This window comes from Ovis canadensis, chromosome 8, assembly GCF_042477335.2.
Source record: "Ovis canadensis isolate MfBH-ARS-UI-01 breed Bighorn chromosome 8, ARS-UI_OviCan_v2, whole genome shotgun sequence".
Classification (NCBI taxonomy): domain Eukaryota; kingdom Metazoa; phylum Chordata; class Mammalia; order Artiodactyla; family Bovidae; genus Ovis; species Ovis canadensis.
Window position 1 is genome coordinate 74,279,969 of NC_091252.1, and position 19,446 is coordinate 74,299,414.

Here is a 19,446-nt window from a genome sequence, read left to right on the forward strand (position 1 = left end):
GGAGAAACCAAGCAAAAGAAAACAGTACATTTTCCATTAGAATACCAAGTTGCTATCCATTTTATAGTTATATTTGAGATTGTAGTAACTGTAAAAAGACAGACTATTTAATTACATTGTGAGCACAAGAATGGCCTCCGAGTAAACAATGACTTGAATGTAAAATAAAAAAGGTTGAGCACCGAAGAATTGATGTTTCTAATTGTGGTGCTGGATGAGACTATTAAGAGTCACTTGGACAGCAAGGAGATCAAACCAGTCAATCCTAAAGGAAATCAACCCTGAGTATTCATTGGAAGGACTGATGCTGAAGCTGAAGCTCCAATACTTTGGCTACATGATGTGAAGAGCCTGCTCACCAGAAAAGACCTTGATGCTGGGAAAGATCGAGGGCAGGAGAAAGGGGCAACAGAAGATGATATGGTTGGACAGCATCACTGACTCAATGGACATGAATCTGAGCAAACTCCAGAAGATAGCGAAAGACAGGGAAGCCTGGAGTGCTGCAGCCCATGGGGTCACAGATAGCTGGACTCCACTTAGTAATTGAACAACAGCAGCAACAAAGGACAATATTTTATACATTTCTAAACCCCACCAACACCTGCTGCTGCTGCTGCTAAGTCGCTTCAGTCATGTCCGACTCTGTGCCACCCCATAGACGGCAGCCCACCAGGCTCCCCGTCCCTGGGATTCTCCAGGCAAGAACTACAGCACTATTCATAGACGACATATATAATTACTCTTTTAGCTATTATTCCTGAAATAAACCACCTCAAACAGAATGGCATTTTTTAAAGTATCCCTTTTTTTTTTTTTTTATGCTCACAGATTCTGTAGGTACCGCCTGTGTCTGCTCTGTGACTCTGGGGCCTCAGCATGGAAACAGGGAGGCTGTGAGGAGGATAAGGGGCTGGCGCTGTCGGGACCCTTGGTCACTCACGTGTGGTGGTTGTCGCCAGCTGTCAGTCAGGGCCTCAGCTAGGAACCTACACGAAGCTTTCCATGGAACTGCGTGGGCTCCCCTTCAGCAGGGTTGTTGGATTTCTAAGAGCAGGTAGCCCTAGAACTCGGTGGAAGTGTTTAACGACCAGGCCTCAGAAGTCACACAGTCTGCCCAGTTTCAAGGGAAAGGAACAGAGGCCTCATTCTCTCATGGCAGGTGCAACAAAGTCACGTTATAGGAACAGCATGTTGGATGAGAGACAATGTGGCAACTGTCTCTGGATAATAAAGTCTGCTTCAGGGATGGAATAATCGATGACCAAACGACATCAGCAATTGGCATTAGCACTTCTCTCCTATATTTGAGTTCTCCTCTGACAACACAGTGGGATTGCCCTTTCACACCCTCCCAAAGTCAGCTAAGGCCTGATGACACGCTTTGGTCCATGAAACAAGGATGGGAGTGACATATATAACAGTGCAGGAAGCACTCACCGTCAATCCTCATGATTCCCAGACTCCATACTTGCAAGTTCCCCTACTTGCTGATATATCTTTGCAACCCTCGCATCAATCCATCACTTTCTGGCTTGTGGGTGGACGTGTATATGCGTAGAGTGGTGGAAAAACCAAGCCACCAGAGACACATTCCCATTTAAAGTCGAACGAGGCTAAGCTCTGTTTTCTACTTACAGGTCTCAGACATTGTCCTTCTCACAGTTTATTTAGTGGCACATTTTCCACATTTTTGTGCTTTTTGCTGGTGATTTTGCTCTTTTAAATGCCCTCCCAGGCATAGTGCTGAGGTGCTGTCTAGTGCTCCTAAGAGAAAAGAAGGATGGGATGTGCTTTTGGAGAAGATATAAACTTCTCCAAAGTTACAGTGCTGTTACTGTTTTTGTGAATTCAATGTTAATAAATTAACAGCATATATCAGGGACTTCCCTGGCAGTCCTGTGGTTAAGACTCCATACTCCCAATGCAGGGGCACGGGGTCAAGGCCTGGTTGGGAAACTGAGACCCCACATGCTGCACAGTGTGGCAAAATAGATCATAAAAGCAGAGTTTGTCAGAATGGATTTTAAAAAGCATATACTTTGTGAGTTATCTATATACAATAACACACATAAAATAAGGCTACATATTGACGAAAATGTAACCAGAGGTTCACAGGAACCTAATCAGTATTTCCTCTAGTACCAATGGTTCAGTATTCACCAGCTCAATGTCCATGGTGACGTTATAGAACATACATAGCTGCCATGAATAATGAGAGATGGCTCAAATTCCTGCTGCAGGATTCTCCTGTGCTTGCTCCCCTGCTAGGATGAACTTGGAGACCCTGGTGATATAAAGTGCCACAGTGCACCATCACAAGTGCCATGAATCTTAAATAAAACATCTTCACAATGTCATGTAAACACTGGTTAAACATGAGCTAATAAAAAGAAAATTTTTACTTTAATTAATCAACACGAAAACTAGCTAGATAATTTGACATGTTAGTATAAAACTTGAGTCTTCTGAATTTCATTGTTCATTCTAACTGAAATTAGTTAAAATAAATCCCTTTCTTTCCTTCCTTCTGTTCTTTTACATGACTAATTATCAACTTGTAAATATAGATAATTCAACTTAGTCACCTGTCATCTTAATTAATTGTATATTTCATACCCTATAAAATGAATGTCTCCAAATGTAGCCTCAGTTTTTATACAAATAAAATACTCTTCCCCTCAAAACGCATTGATAACTGTAAGATTTGCTGCAGGTGAAAAAGAACAACAAATTTCTTAAGCAACACTGTAAATTACTTTCTTTTCCTCTTAAAAAAATATTTCTGTAAAGTAAAATTGTATTCTCAACTTTGCAAATTTACCTATGCAATGGATCACATCTGTTACATGAGTTAAAATAAACAGGCTATTTAAAAATAAGTTAAAATTCATTATTTAGCCTTCACTAAACAATTCAAACACATCTCAGCAATAATAATAGATTTGCTATAAACCCTAGAAAGTGTTATATATCCTCAGACCACTGCATACCAGTTTGAGCAGGAAAGGGGAAGGAAACAAAAAGACATCAATTGCTTTAAAAGCACCAGGCCCACAGAACATGATATTATCCAGCAACAGAAAGGAATGGAGTACTGATAGACGCTACAACATGGGTGACTCTTGGCAGCATAACGCTAAGTGAAAGAAGCCAGTCACCAAAGATCACATATTATATATAATTCCATTTATATGAAATGTCCAGAATTGGCAAATCCATACAGGCAGAAAGTAAAGAGTCAGACATGACGGAGCAACTAACAATGTGCTCTAGACATTATTGAGACAGAAAATAGATGACTGATTGCCAGGGACCGGGAGGCTGAGTGTGCTGCGTGCTCAGCTGCTTCAGTCACGTCCTACTCTTAGCAACCCCATGGACTGTAGCTCGCCAAGCTCCTCTGTCCATGGGATTCTCCAGGCAAAAATACTGGAGCAGGTTACCATGCCCTCCTCTAGGGGATCTTCCCAATTCAGGAATCAAACCCAAGTCTCTTATGTCTCTTGCGTTGACAGGTGGATGCTTTAACAGTCTGAGCCACCAGAGGAGATTAGGAGTAACTGCTAAATTGTATAGGGCTTTTTTCTGGAGTGATGGAATGCCCTAGAATTAGTGCTGATGCTTGTATAATACAATGAATATACTGAAAAACAATGAACTGTATTTGTTAAAATGGTGACTTTTACACCCATGGCTGATTCATGTCAATGTATAGCAAAAACAACTACAATATTATAAAGTAATTAGCCTCCAATTAAAATAAGTTAATTAAAAAGATAAATAAATAAAATGGTGACTTTTATGTTATGTGAACTATATATCAAAACAAAAAATTTTTAAGGCAGACCTGCTGCTGCTGCTGCTGCTGCTAAGTCGCTTCAGTCGTGTCCAACTCTGTGCGACCCCATAGATGGCAGCCCACTAGGCTCCTCTGTCCCTGGGATTCTCCAGGCAAGAACACTGGAGTGGGTTGCCATTTCCTTCTCCAGTGCATGAAAGTGAAAAGTGAAAGTGGAGTCGCTCAGTTGTGCCCGACTCTTTGCAACCCCATGGACTGCAGCCTACCAGGCTTCTCCATCCATGGGATTTTCCAGACACAAGTACTAGAATGGCTATAATAAAGAAAGTCAGATAATAACAAGTGTTGGGTAAGGATATGTAGAAACAGAAAGCCCATACCCCACACCAGTGCGGAAGTGTGGAGTTCTAACCAATGAACCGCCAGGGAATTCTGTGGTACAGTCACTTTAAAACACCGTCTGCCAGTTCCTCAAAAAAGTAAATATAGCATTACCATTTGACCCAGCAATTCCATTCCTAGCTTTTACCCAAGAGAAATGAAAGCATGCCCAACAGAAACATGTATACAAATGTGCACAACAGTATTACTACTCAGGCCAAAAGTCTGAAGCAATTCAAATGATCATCAACTGATGAGTGAGTAAACAAAACGCTTATCGAACTGAATATTTTTCAGCCATTGAAAGGACTGAAGTACTGATACATGCTACAATGTGGATGAACCTTGAAAATATTTTGTTACGTGAAAGCAGCTAGTCAGAAAGGTCCACATTCTATACGCTATGTCTGTGTCCTCCTAAACATTTGTATGTTGAAACCCTGGTGCCCAATATGATGGGTTAAGAGGTGGGGGCTTTGGGCTTTGAGGTCATGAAGAAAGACCCCCACATGAGTGGGATTAGATCCCTTATAAAAGAGACCAGAAAAAAATTCCTTCCGCCATGTGAGGGTACAATAAGCAGTCTGCCACGAGGAAGAGAACTGTCATCTGACCTTGCTAGACTTGGACTTCCGGCATTCAGAACTGTGAGAAACACATTTTTGCTGTTTAGAAGTTACCTAGCCTGTGATATTTCGTTATAGCAGCCAGATGTATTAAGACCTTGTATGATCCCGTTTATAGGAAAGGTCCAGAACAGAAACAAAGAGCAGATGAGTGGTTGCCTAGGACTGGGTGGTGGAGATTTAAGAATGATGACTAATGGGGTTTCAGTGGGGTTTCTTTCGGGGGTGGAAGATGAAGACAATGTTCTAAAATTCACTGTGGTGATGGTTGCACAACTGTGAATACACACTAAATACCATTGACTGTTATGTCTTAAGTGGGTGAATTATATGGTAAGTGAATTTTTTCTCAATAATTCTCTTAGGAAAAAAAAGACTAAATCTAACCAAAAACTTCTAAAATCACTAGGGCCTGGCCACTGCCCCCTCTTTCTCTTTCCCACCACACTTTCCCAGACTGTTACGTCTGATGGGGTGACTTAAGGGTTTGGGGGCCATTTGGTGGGGAGAGGATAAGAAACCAGGACAGTTCAAGATTTTCTCCGGGTGTGACTGTGGCCTCACCCACTTCCTGCCCCTGGGCCCCTGACTGCCGTTTGGACCCTAAGCTCCCGTCTAGGTGTGAGTGGGGCGGCCCGCTTGCCTCTGGCCCTCATTGGGCCCACAGGGGTGCGGACAGGAGCGGCCAAGGTCAGAGTCGGGAGGAGCATCGCCTCACCCCGCACCCCCCCCGCCCCGCCTTCCACTGAGGCACACACGACGGCGAGCCGTGCTCACGTCCCTCCGCAGGAGTAGACGGGTCAGCAGAACCTGCTCCCCGCGCGGGTGGGGCCGCGGGAGAGGTTCCCGGGCCGGTTACACCAGAAACCCCACGGGCCAGCTGCTCTGCCCTCCTCCGCCCCCGGCTCCCATGGTGGACGCCTCTGCGTGCCTGTTAACTAAGATACAAGGGCGAGGGCGGAGGAGACTCCCGAGGAAAGCCCGGCCAAGCCACCCTGCCATCCTGTCTCCCGGGGGACCCGCAGGAGAAGCGGCCGGCCGGAGCTGGCCCGGGTCGGGATCGGGGTCGCTGCGTCCCCTCCCGGCCGGGACCCCGCAGTGTTCCGCGGACTCGGGGCTCCCGCACTGCGCGGAGGTGACCGGGCGTCTGCGGGGCGGGGATTCGCGGACACGCAGGCGGGGCGGTCCCGAGCGGCCCGGGTGCGGCTCCCTTCTTGGCGCAGCTCTCCGGGCTCTTTCCCCGGAGCATCGGCGCCGCCCATGGCCGAGGTGCTGGAGCCCGATGCCGGGGCAGCCGAGGGCTCGGAGGCCCCCGCGGTGGAGACGCCGGGCTGGGAGGTCCCGGAGGATGCTGGCCCCCAGGTAGGCGCCGCCCGCAGGCTGGGAGGGTGCGGGCCGTGGGGGTTGGGGAGCGCGGGGGTGTCCCTGAGCTGATCTGCAATGAGGCCGGAGGGTCTCATAGTTAGTTAGTTCAGTCGCTCAGTCGTGTCTCATAGGTTTAACAAAAAAATACATTTTAAAAATTGGTCTGAGTCCTAACCCCATTCCTGCACAAATAGGCAAAGGGGATCGGGAGCCGTCGTTACTCTAGATGCCACGTCTCAATTTTGTTTCTTTGCGGCTAAAAAAAAAAAAATTGATCATTTCCCCAAACTCTTGATGGGACCCTCCGGGCAAAGGGGCGGAACAGTTGCTTGCTTTTAACCTGAATTGAGAGGCCGCCAGCGTCTCTAACCTAAATATGGGAGCAGCGGGGGAGGGGCCCTGTCGGCGCTGAGAAGTCAGAACCTCGGGCCGGACCCAAGGGCAGAGCCGCTCCCCGGGACAGGCCGTCCCAGTGGACGGGAGATCAAGGTATCTGTACTGTTGCGTCTCACGTTCTGCCTTAGAATTGTCTCCTCCAAGTTTTCCCTGTTCCATCTTAGCCCGGAAGTTATGAGATCCGACACTACGGGCCTGCCAAGTGGGTCAGCACTGCGGTTGAGTCTATGGACTGGGATTCAGCCATGCAGACTGGCTTTACAAAGCTGAACAGCTACATTCAAGGCAAAAACGAGAAAGGTGAAGGAGGTTTACCTTTGATGACTGTATTGTGGTTGAGTGGCCTGGCTTATTAGGTTTTCACTTATTAAAGAAATATATTTTTAGAATAGCAACATAACCACATGATCAAAGACAGTGTTCGAACAGGAGGGAGGCCTATGCTCAGGATCCTTCCCGTCTTGAGGAGGGTACTCCTGGGCCTCTGTTCTCCTTTCTGTGACTCTGCTGAATGAACTGGGCCTCTGTGTACCTAGCCTTAAGGCCTTTTCATGGCTAATGCTTTGAGATAATTTGGTGACTGGTAAAACAAGAGATTTTAGGAGGCAGGAAGGGTCCACAAGGGTCCATCTTGAGATCCAGAGTCTCAAGATCTGTCTTCTGGTTTGGCACTGAAGCTGTTTAGATTTAGCAGGTCACTTAGCCAATGAGACCTGAATTGTATAAGTAAAGAATGAACTAGACCACATGATTTCTAATTTTCCCTTCTATCCCTAAAACTATGGACTAATGAAAAATATTGATAGTACAAAAACCAATTATAATGTTAATAATACAGAACGTGTTTATTGTGCACAGTCGCTAATTGTAATTTTGCAGTTATTTTTTTTAAGATGAAAATTATCTTAAAGGTAAATATTTATGTCAAGAAACTCAGGTCAAAAAATAATTACATTTTAAAATGTAGCCATAAATGCGCTACACCTGCTTTCACGGTCTCCTTTGCATCTAAATATATATTTTTGTGGCACAGAGATGAAAATAAAGATGACAGCTCCAGTGACGAGCTACGTGGAGCCCGGCTCAGGTCCTTTTAGCGAGTCTACCATTACCATTTCCCTGTATATCCCCTCTGAACAGCAATCTGATCCACCCAGGCCTGCAGAGTCCGATGTCTTCATTGAAGACAGAGCCGAGATGACGGTGTTTGTACGGTAAGTGGTAGATCTCATTCATAACACTGCTGACTGCTGGTTTTACTTGTGGGCACTCATAGTTTAGCGCCTGTGTAGTTTAGCTCCTGTGCTTTTCACCCTTCCATGAAAACAGGCCTAAGTCATTTTGTGGTGTTTTTCTAGTGACTTGTTTCATATGTTACTAAGGGTCTGTGACATGAAAAAATGAATTCATTTGAAAAGATGTCTCATGCATCCCTCCCACATATAAGAAGCAACACAAATTACACTCCCACCCCACCCCTCAAATGCATTAGACTGCCTTTACCTGCCATCAAGTTAAATCTGGAGAAAAACGCTTTAAAACAGTGCATGGTAACCCTCCTCCAGCCTAAAGAATGGTAGCTGCTTCCTACAGTTACTGCCTCTATTGGTTTACCAGTTCCTTTTCAGACCTTCAATACCTTTCCACTCATTGCTTGTATTCAGTTCTCTCTGTTGGTATTTTTAAAAAGCCCCGCAAATTTCATAATAGTCTTGTATTAGAGTCCCTTTGTTATTCCCTTTCTCACCCTCTTATATCCATCCCCTGGTGACTCAGACAGTGAAGAATCTGCCTGCAATTCAGGAGACCCGGGTTCCATACCTGGGTTGGGAAGATCTCCTGGAGGAGGACATGGCTACCCACTCTAGTATTCTTGCCTGGAGAATTCCATGGACAGAGGAGCCTGTGGACTACCGTCCATGGGGTCAAAAAATAGAAAGGACTGAGCAACTAACACTTTTACTTTTACCCTCCCTTGTTAAAAGACTGTCTGTCTCCCTCTGTTTCCTCAAGTCCCATGTACCCGTCAGCCCAGCACAGTCTGGTACAGCCTCACCTGCTCCTTGGGCTCCCGTCAGCCTCCGTAGCACACTTGAACTTGTCACTCGAGGGCAGTGCCTTCCCACGTATCTCCTGCAGCATCCTTGTGCTGACCTGTCTGGCCCCATGATCCTTGTCCATCCTGTAACTCGGAATGCCACCCCCTTGTCTTTCCTCTCCTCCTGGTTCTCTCCCTCCTGTGGCGCCTTGTCCACTCCCCACCCAGGGGCCGCTGTTGATGGTCCTTACTGACCCTCATGTCATAGTAGACGTGCTCTGGGCGGTCTGTTCACACTGCTTCAACTATCTGTGGCCCGTGACTCAAATTTAGTGTCTCCAGCCCTGATTTTCCTACTAGCTGGGCATCTCCGTGTCGGGGTGGAAGATCAAGCTCAACAGCTCTGAAACCCAGCTTTCCCCCAAGCCTTCTCTGACCTTCCAGTGCCTGCGCCAGTAAAGCATCTCACTGGTCTGACAGCCTCCCCAGCAGGGACCATTGTGGCCATCAGCATGCTCCACCCTGATAATCAGTCTCCAAATCCAGCCCATTGGCCTCAGAAACGGTCGTGATTCCGTTCCCTTCACCCTCCTGTCACTCCCGCAGGCCCTCACCTCACAGGGGCCTCAGCTGAGTCCTCTGTGCTACCCCAGTGCTCGGCGCGTGCCTGACGCTCACCAGATACTCCGATGTTTTTCAATCTCAGGTTTCCCTTCAAGAGCCTCCCAACTATTCTCTGCCCACCAGTCTCCTCCTCTCTCCTGCCCTCCACTCTGGAACTCCGATCTTTCTTACAACAGCAACAAAACCCCAACCTGTTACAGCGTTTGAAAATCTGTTGGTTTCCTTTTGCTTCAGCGTGACATTCAGACAGTTCACATTGTACGCATCGCCTTCATAATGTGGCCCAACCTGTCTCCCTGACATCTGTGTTCCTCTCTCCTCCTGCCCTTCACTGAGCCGGCCAAGTTCCTCCACATCTCTTTAACTTTGATTGTAGACAAGTTGCTGAGATTTTCCTTGCCAAAATCTCATCTATGAAACGTGTATAGTCAGAGTACCTACCTACCTCACAGAGTTGCCATGAAGATCCAATGAGTTAATTCACATAAAATACTCAGAACACGAGCAGGATCTTACTACCAACTCTAGCTCCCTCCCCCTTCTCTGCTTGGAGAGCCTGCTTTCATCCTTTAGGACCTAGATCAATGGGCAGCATGTCCATGAGGCCTTCCTCAGTGTCTGCAGTCAGCCAGCCACTCTGCCCTATGATTGTAAAATTGAATGATCTATTTATAGATTGTAACATCATCAAGAATACAGCAACATGTTTCTCTGCCCGAATCCGATCGCTCCTGGTGAGGCAGGTGTTTGGGGGAGGCTCAATATTTGTCTGTGTCCTGAATAAAGCCATGGATAGATCACTGTAGAACAACATGTATTCAGAGGACAAAAGATGATCTCTAAGTAGGAGGTTCAAGATTTGATTTCAAGAAAGAAGTGAGATCTGAAACAGATTGCCTTTAGGCAGAACATATTATACTAAGAGTTGACTATTCCTTAAGGAAATAAATAATAAATTTGGCAGTCAGAATGTTTCCTAACACAGGGTTCAGAATTATTATTATCAGTCAACATGATGAAGATTAAGGAGAGTTTTGTCAATTGTCTTCAACATTTTATTTTATATACATGTGCATAGATTGCTATACTTTTTCAGTTAGGATTTAAAAGGTACTGCATGCCAGGAATGACTAGGTGCCTGGTAGACATTGTTGAATAAGACAGGCCTGGTTTGTATTCTTGAAACTTACATCTTATCTTAAGAATGGTAGGAATGCTTTTCCATTGGCATATTGATAATAAACTTTGTGCTAAAGGAGAATTAGAAATCCTATTAGAAATGTTTTTGTTTTCCTATTCTCAAACTTCAGATTCATCGTGTTTACATGTCAGCAACTCAGCTAAGTCAGTGTGCTGTCATGATGTAATCTCAGGGTGTTTTTGTTTGTATACTTTATTTTATTTTATTTTATTTGTTTGTATACTTTAATATCTTTGCTTAAACTTTTAATTTCCCACTTTTTATTAGAATCTTTTGACTGTCTTTTCATCCCCATCCTCTTAGCAGCCTCCTCACTGGTCCCTTCTCTGCCATCTAGTTTCCATCTCTCGGCCTATATTCTTACCCAGATCTAATCAAGTTATTTTGCTGTTCAATATCCTTTGGAATAATCTAAAAAGGCTTTAGGATGATACACAAAGTTCTTATTTCCATGTCTGACTCTTCTGACTTCAATTTATGCCTATGAAAATGCTTTGTGTTTTTTGGACTTTTGTTCTCTTATCCTTCCCTTTTCTCTGCCCAGGAAAACCATCCTCCATTCTAGACCCAACTCAGAGATACACCTTTACCCTTTTTTTTTTAAATTTTTATTTATTTATTTATTATTATTATTTTTACACCTTTACCCTTGATCTGATCATATCCACAGTGTTCCCAAGCACTTTGATTCTGTCTCTGATAAAACTCTACTCAGACTGTATGGAGAGAGTCGCCAAAATGTCCATCTCTTCCATTAGACTGAAATTTCATAGGATCAAAACTATATTATGTTCATCTGTCATACAGCACCTACCCTTTTCCAAGGAGAAAAAGAGGTAGTGTTTGACAGAAAATAGAGAGAGAAGGCAGTGGCACCGCATTCCAGTACTCTTGCCTGGAAAATCCCATGGACAGAGGAGCCTGGTGGGCTGCAGTCCATGGGGTTGCTAAGAGTCGGACACGACTGAGGGACTTCACTTTCACTTTTCACTTTCCTATATTGGAGAAGGAAATGGCAACCCACTCCAGTGTTCTTGCCTGGAGAATCCCAGGGATGGGGGAGCCTGGTAGGCTGCCGTCTATGGGGTCGCACTAAGTCGGACACGACTGAAGTGACTTAGCAGCAGCAGCAGAAAGTCTGAAAGGGACCCTACTGAGGGGATTTCACTGTGGTCTGACCTGGAGCGTCAGCATTTATCAGGAGTTTATGAGAAATGCAGGCACTCAAGCGCCACCCGAGACACCCTGAACCAGCATTTTCCCAGCTGACTTGCATGCACATCCGAGTTTGAGAAGCACAGCATTAGAGCACAAGATGGTGAAAAGTCCAAATCTGCCCAACAGATGAGACCCTGTGCCTCCTCCTGGGTCCCCTCAGGGTGTGTGAGGTCACACTGAGCCTGGGAGCCAGAGAAAGGGAACAGGTCAGTTCAGGTGCCTAGAGGGAGGAACTCTGAAACTGTGCTTCATCCAGATTTCCTTCTATCAGCCTCTGCTTTTTTTTCCTAAACTAACATTCACATCAGTATTAAAATCACTGATGGTCATTTACTTTCTCCCTTGTAGGTCTTTCGATGGATTCTCTAGTGGCCAAAAGAATCAAGAACAACTCTTGACATTAGCAAGCATTTTGAGGGAAGAAGGAAAAGTTTTCGACGAAAAGGTTTACTACACTGCAGGCTACAATAGCCCTTTCAAATTGCTTGATAGAAATAATGAAGTATGGTTGATCCAGAAAAATGAACCCTCCAAAGAAAGGGAATGAGAAAAGGAGAGAAAGGTCTACTGGCTGGGGCAAAACTTTTGTTTAACAGGGAAGCCCTTGTTGAACATAGACCTCATCATTACCTACAAGCAAAATGTATCTAGTATCTCTACCTAAGAGTACTACTATGAACTGAGCTTATTTCCACTGTGCCTTTTTAATGCTTGATGCCTTAGATACACAGATAATAGGGGACAGGATTCTATAAACATGTAAATCTGGCTTTATTTCTATGAGGCTCCAGGGAAATGGAATGTTCTCTCTTCATTGCTGCATCACAATCATGTTGCCTTATTTCTACTTGGATTTGCGTCATTACCCACTCCTGATATTATCAATAAAAATGGTAACATTTATCCTGTGTGGAACTACAAGGCTGTCAAGCCTGGAGAAGTGAAGTTCAGTTGGAAACAAAAATCAAATCATATTCTGCAGCTGCCACTGTTACTTTCTCTGTTGAGCCTGCTCTCCTATTTGCCCACTGCCCCCACCACACAAGAAAAACTCACAGTACTCAGAAGTCTTGCTAATATTTTGTGATAAAAATATATTTGTGAAGTTAGGGACTTCTGACTTAATTTTGATACTCAAGAAAGACATGCTTTTTCCAAACAAATGTATACAGACATAGAATTTTTAAATTCACTTGAGTTTTTAAAGTATTTTATGTGGTATTTCTGGAGGTCACATAAAAATGATTCAGTATTCAAAGAGTGGGTTGTTGAAAAATGAGGAAGTTTGAAAATTGGACCTAATTGTATTGGAATGTGCTTGTTCTGGAGAAGGCGTCACATTCAAACACCTGGAAGCCTGTCATGGGAAGCTTTACTGTGGGCTCCTAGGGGATGGTGGTTGTAGGTGTGAAGGAGAAAAGCAGATTGGAGCTCAGTAACATCCACTGAATGACATTGCTTCCTGTTCCCATCTTTGTGTGTGTTCAAGCAGGGATCATGTGATCACTTGTATGGAAGATTCGGGTATCCAGTGGATGAAAGAATGGGGCTAGATGATGCTCAAGGTCCCTTCAGCCCCAACACTATACAGTACCTCTTAGAATTAACCTCCCTAACTTGGATACACTAGATCAACGTACCTACAGTGGATAGTTTCCATAGCTATTTATGGATCACCTTCTAGGTATAGTCTTCTAAGCATTTCACTTGAATTCCCAGTCAACCCTCAGAACAGCCCTGTGTGTCACCTTGTGTCATCTCCATTTCATAGATGAGGACATAAAGGCATAGAGACGTTAGGTAACTTGCCCCAGACGGTGTCATAAGGGCAGAGGCCGATTCCAGCCCAGGCAATGGGACTCCTGGGTCCAGGCTGTTAACCACTGGGCCTAGTGGCAGTCCATGTTTAAGAGTGCAGTTTTCTCAGGGCATCAGCAAGCTCAGACTGTGTGGACGGGTTCTTCCTGCATGTGATTACATGCATAGTCAACATGATCATGACCTCAGAGAGGCCTTTTAGATTATAGTTTTTGATAGAAAATAAGCTAGGTTTCCAGTTTCAAAATTACTATATGGATATACTTTTTAAAATCTTAGGCAATTATTTTCCAAAGGTATTTTGTTGCATTAATTGGTTTTGATTCTTTGCATTTTTGTGTTTGCCGAGAAGAAGTTAAATTTCTTTCTTAGCTCATTTACCAAAACTAACTGTGGGTCTAACCCTTCTAGCCTTCCTACTGATGAAATGTCCACAGTACTGCCTCTACTGGTATGAGGTAAATATTTACATATTTGCCGTATAACCCTATAAAAAATAGGCATCTTACGTAGTAAATTCCATTTTAGATGAGAAAAGCATATTTCCGATTGCCAAGATGTAGTTGTAATCTGAAACATGTCCCATAAAAAAGAAATTTTGTATTCTAAGTCCAAGGTATGCCATTTTCCCCTCCTCCGTAAATCATAAATGAAAACATTTTTCAACCCTAAATTAATCCAGACCAGACAGGATTTCTCACAGCAGTGAATCAGGTATTTTAATTATGTGGCTGGCACTGACTACAAAATATCCCTCAGTATTTCAGCTGAGCTTTCTCTTCTCTTATGGATAGGAAATTCATGTCTAGATTCCTTTCTGAGGCTAAACCTTCCACTCTTCCTGTTGGTCTAATTCATGCTCCATCAATGAGACCTTCCTCCATCTTCAGGCTCTCCCTTTCCTCATGCTCCAAACACTCTGCTCACCAATAGGCTCTGATTCTGCCTGATCTTCCCCACCCCCCAAAAAAATAAAATCCTAGTTCCCCTAGACCCTTACTTGGGACAAAAATTTCCATCTCTCCCTTGCCTTGATTATCCAGTTTCTCTGGAAAGAGTTGTCCAGAGGTTTCCTTGGAGCTCTAGGTTGGGAGGACATATTTCAGGAATCGTGACAGGGAATTAGGGTGCTAGTGTTAAAGAACCCACCTGCCAATGCAGGAGAAGTAAGAAATGCAGGTTCAGTCCCTGGGTTGGGAAGATCCCCTGGAGAAGGAAATGACAACCCACTAGAGTATTCTTGCCTGGAAAATCCCATGGAAAGAGGAGGCTGGTGGGCTACAGTTCATGGAGTCACAAAGAGTCAGACATGATTTAGTGACCAAGCAGCGGCACGATAGGGAATTAAGATGGGCAACACCCCCCATCACTGTGTTTCCCATAGACCCATTCACATTTGTATGTCAATTTTTCCTAAGATACACTTCGAAGTCTGCAAATTCATTTAAACTGAGTTCATTCATTCATTCTCTTCTAGTCATCTCTTAGCCCTCTAGAAATCTTTCTTTTCCTTCTAAATATTTCACGGAAATGTCATTTCTTTTCATCTTTCAGTAAGTCATTATGGAGTCCCTCCTGTGTCACAGGCTCTGCACGCTGTCCAGGGGTTTGGCTATAGTGGCAGGCAGAAATGTGCCCCCATCAGTGGGGTGAATTCATCAAATTCAACCACGTGTTCCACTCTTCTACTCAGTCCAGCTTCCAGTTGAGAATACAGCAGTGAGCAGGACAGGCAGGGCCCTGTCCTCATGGAGTGTCCGTTCTAGAGAGTGAGAGAGTGCAGATACCAGTGGGGCCGTGGGATAGAGTGTGGCTGGGCAGGGTGCAGTGGCCGTCATGTGGGAGGTCAGATCAGGCCTCCCCAAGGAAGAGACATATGAGACCTGAATGGTGAGAAGGTGCCATTCAGATAGCTTGGGGGCAGGGAGAGCCTTTTGAGCAGAGGTGACACGTCAAAGGAAGAGGCCGCCTTGGGTATCCAGAACAAAGCTGCACATACTGCTTGCTGAGCAGGGAGCACTGTGCTGGCAGGACACAGCCTCTCCAGACAAAGGGAACCGCTGACTTGTACAGGGTTTCTGTAAGCGCAGAGTTCTAGGATTAGCAGACTTGCAGAATCACTTAGGAACTGACTGAGCTTTAGTTGTGGAGGTGTGGTTACCAGAGTGAGGCCACTACTGATGAGCATGTTTTAGGAGTCTGGTTCAGAGGCAAGATTACTGATGCAAAGTTGTCATCGATCACTTCTGGCACTTACTTGCAATTGTGGCCAAAGCACGGGCCTGTCTTTTCTGAGATTTGGAGTCCTGGCAGGCAAACACAGGGAGGTGGACCACTTGGATCTACCTTCCCAGAAGGACCGTTGCCCAACTATCTGGGGTGTGATTAGCTGATGTCACCAGCCATTACTTTCTTCAGGATCCACTGCAGATAAAGACACACTACTCTCAGGGAGGTATCTTCCCTACAAAGGAGCCAGGCAGTGAAAGCTGACAGCACACTTTTTCCTGGCATCTTTCAGCCAATGACTGAGCAAGGTTGTGGTACAAGGACCTATGCATTTCTGTCTGACTCAGGACCCTTTGTATAAAGTCTTTGATCCGGAGTTCCCTAGGGGGCTGGTGAAAAGTGAAGTGAAACTGTTAGTTGCTCAGTCGTGTCCAACTCCTTACGACCCCAAGGACTGTAGCCCACCAGGCTCCTCTGTCCATGGAATTCTCCAGGCAAGAATACTGAAGTGGTGGCAGTTCCCTTCTCCAGGGGATCCGGACCCAGGGATCAGAGCCTGTCAGATCTGTGCTGCAGTCTCCAGATCTCTTCTTCCCTTTCATTGGTATGACGTCACCATACATCTTTTGTATTCCTAACCCTGTCTCAGCATTGAACTGGCACAGCTGGTATCAGAGTGGTCCCAAGGTCATGGGCAGTAAGACAGCACTTTGCGGACTGAGTCACAAACTGCCTGTCTGGTCCCATCCCTGCGGACAGGCCATACATACACAGCTCCTGGCACAAGGCTGTCTAGTTATTAAGTTTAGAAGGAATGGCATACTGGTGGGAAGGAATGCAGTGACTGGTGAATGATTCAGGTGTTTTAAAAAGTGGGGTTGGGGTGGATAATAAGTGTAAGGGCAGTGAACTTGAATGGCCATGACTGAGTTGGATTGTTGTCCCACAATGATCCAATGTCCCAGGTGGATCACAAAAGTTAATTAACCTTTAAAGCTATGCGTTAAGGGCCAGAACCTTGGTAGCTTGTTAAACAGTCCTCATCTCATACTGAAGGCAAGTGCAGGATTGGATGGCAAAAGTAATAACTGCCAACGGATGTTTACCCAAGCCTGATGTGCTGTATCAAGGTCAGAATCAAACCTGGAATGTGAAATAGGGACATCTGGTGCATGCCGCCCACAGCTTTGACTCCCTAAAGTTTCTGAACATTCTGAGCCTGTAGAAAAGGCCCACCTTCCCTCCATTAAGAACTAGAATTACCATCTCTCCCTCCTCTCACCCTAACACAAGGAAAGACAAGATACAGGTCTTCCTTACCCCTACCCCCACTCCCCCCACCCCTGCCCATAAGGCGGCAGGCAGCCCTAGGAGCTGTCCCTACCCATCTCCCAGCTATCAGGCATTTACCCAAGGTTAAGTCACAGCATAACCTGGCAGAAGCCAAGCTGGGCCTGATGAAGAGATGGACAATGTGCCAAGGTCGCCAGCATGCCCTGGAAAGGGCCAGGAGAATACCCTTGGGACCAGGCTTTAGCGGTGCTTGGTCAAAGATGCCAGGACACAAGACCGAAAAAGGGAAAGTTTGACTTGGGAATATTGCTCAGAATACAGCATTGAAGGCCATGAATAAAACTCCAGGGGACAGAGCAAACTCACTGCTTTAGGGCTGTGCCTAGTAGCCAGAAAAAAGTGATAGGAAGGTTGGAATGCCTGAACTGCTGGGAGAGGTAACAGAGGAAGAAAGTCTCACAGAAGGGGCGTGCTGGAAGGTGCACAGCGCATGCGGCAAGGAGGCCTGTCAGAGTTTTGTCTTAGTCTATTTGGGCTGTTCTAACAGATCATCATAGATTCCGTGGCTTAAACAGAGAAAAGTATTTCTCATGGTTCTGAAGCCTGAGGATTCCAAGATCAAGGTTCTGGCTGAATAAGTGCCTGGTGAGGCCCACTTCCAGGCTTGTAAATAGCCATCTTCCTCCTCCCACCTTCTCACACAGTGGAGAGGGAGGGGGCTCCCTGGTCCCTTTCTCTTCTTTTAAGGACTCCAGTCCTAGCTGGGGACTCCACTCTCATGACCTCACCTAAACCTAATCATCTCCCAAAGGCCCATCTCCAAATATTAATACCATCACTTTGGGAGCCAGGGCTTCAACATCTGAATTTGGGGGGGAAGACAATTCAGTCCACAGAAACTGTGTTCCATGGGAGGGTTCAGAGGACCCACCATTTACTAAGGCCAGTGGTCACCTTGGGGTCGAGGGCTTCAACATCTGAATTTGAGGGGGAGACAATTCAGTCCACAGAAACTGTGTTCCATGGGAGGGTTCAGAGGACCCACCATTTACTAAGGCCAGTGGTCACCTTGGGGTCGAGGGCTTCAACATCTGAATTTGAGGGGGAGACAATTCAGTCCACAGAAACTGTGTTCCATGGGAGGGTTCAGAGGCGCCACCGTTTTCCAAGGCCAGTGGGCATGCACTGGTGCAAGAGGCATGCACATCACCAAGGACTCTGTGGAGGCTCTCTCTGCAGTCTGGGCTGGAGAGGCTGGGACAGGGTTTTGCTTGCTGAGAGCAATGTGGGTGATGATGCGACCTTGCAGGGGCCAGGTGGAAGTGCTCACTGCAAAAGCCAGGATGTATCAATTATATTAAACACCAAGGTCAAAATGGCAGCCAAGGGGGCCTGTCTTGTTAAGTCTTAGGAGATAGTTAATAGAATATGACATCCTTAAGGACAAAATACTTTGGCCACCTGATGTGAAGAGCTGACTCATTGGAAAAGACCCTGCTGCTGGGAAAGACTAAAGGCAAGGAGACGGGGGTAACAGAGGACAAGATGGCTAGATGGCATCACTGACTCAATGGACATGAATTTGAACAAACTCTAAAAAATGGTGATGGACAGGGAAGCCTGGCATGCTGCAGTCCATGGGGTTGCAGAGTCAGACACGATTTAACAACTGAACAACAAAGTTTGAAATCGAGTAACCAATAAGAGAGTAAGGATGGATCAGCAGGGGGCTGAGATCATCTTCCCCCTCAACTCCTTCCAAACCCCACAAAACTGTAATCTCTTGCCCAGTTTCCAGATACAAAACTCACTGGCTGAATAACTGGATCCTTAGGGGAAAGATCACTGCAATATTTCAGCAAGTGTATACACTAAAGATTCCGCTAGTGTTTTTCCAATAGGTCCTATGATCATTTACTCAGGTGACTGTACACTGGAGAAAGAAAAAAAATACCCAGATATGTCAAGGTTCAAATTGACATTTGATACCCAGAAACTCCATCATCATAGTTCCCCTTCCATTTTAAAATGGAAGCATATGGACTTTGGAAAATAAATGGAGTTCTAGTCAGTTTGGCTTATAGTGGTTCCCTGGGTCTGCAAACCCTCACTGGTTATTTCTCCAACCCTCAAATATATAATTAAGATTTACATACTTGACAGGCAAGATAACCCCACACTAATTCACTGAGTCAGCTCATGTTCACCATAGCCAACCCCTCTTATCTTCCTCTGAGAAATGTATCAGTCAACTGCAAAGCAGGTGACAAATGACGTACCCAGTGGGTCTTGGAGGTAAACAGCCCAAGGCTGGTATGGTGACTCTGGATGTTATCAATGGACCAGGCTCCTTTCCCCTCTGCTTTCCATACCATTTGGCTTCTTTCATCCTTGTTGCTGCCTCAAATGTTGCAATAGTAGTTTCTCCTCCAGCCTCCCATCCATTCGAGGGATA

The 19,446-nt window shown here is 45.4% G+C and overlaps 1 protein-coding gene across 1 annotated transcript; it reads left to right on the forward strand.

The window, feature by feature from the left end:
* The first annotated feature begins 5,546 nt into the window (after positions 1 to 5,546).
* Positions 5,547 to 12,554, forward strand: HEBP2 (heme binding protein 2). The gene is made up of 4 exons (XM_069598511.1): positions 5,547 to 6,171; positions 6,735 to 6,870; positions 7,604 to 7,784; positions 12,000 to 12,554. The coding sequence occupies exons 1-4, from the start codon at positions 6,070 to 6,072 to the stop codon at positions 12,196 to 12,198; spliced, it is 618 nt and encodes a 205-aa protein (XP_069454612.1). The 5' UTR covers positions 5,547 to 6,069; the 3' UTR covers positions 12,199 to 12,554.
* The last annotated feature ends 6,892 nt before the right edge of the window (positions 12,555 to 19,446 follow it).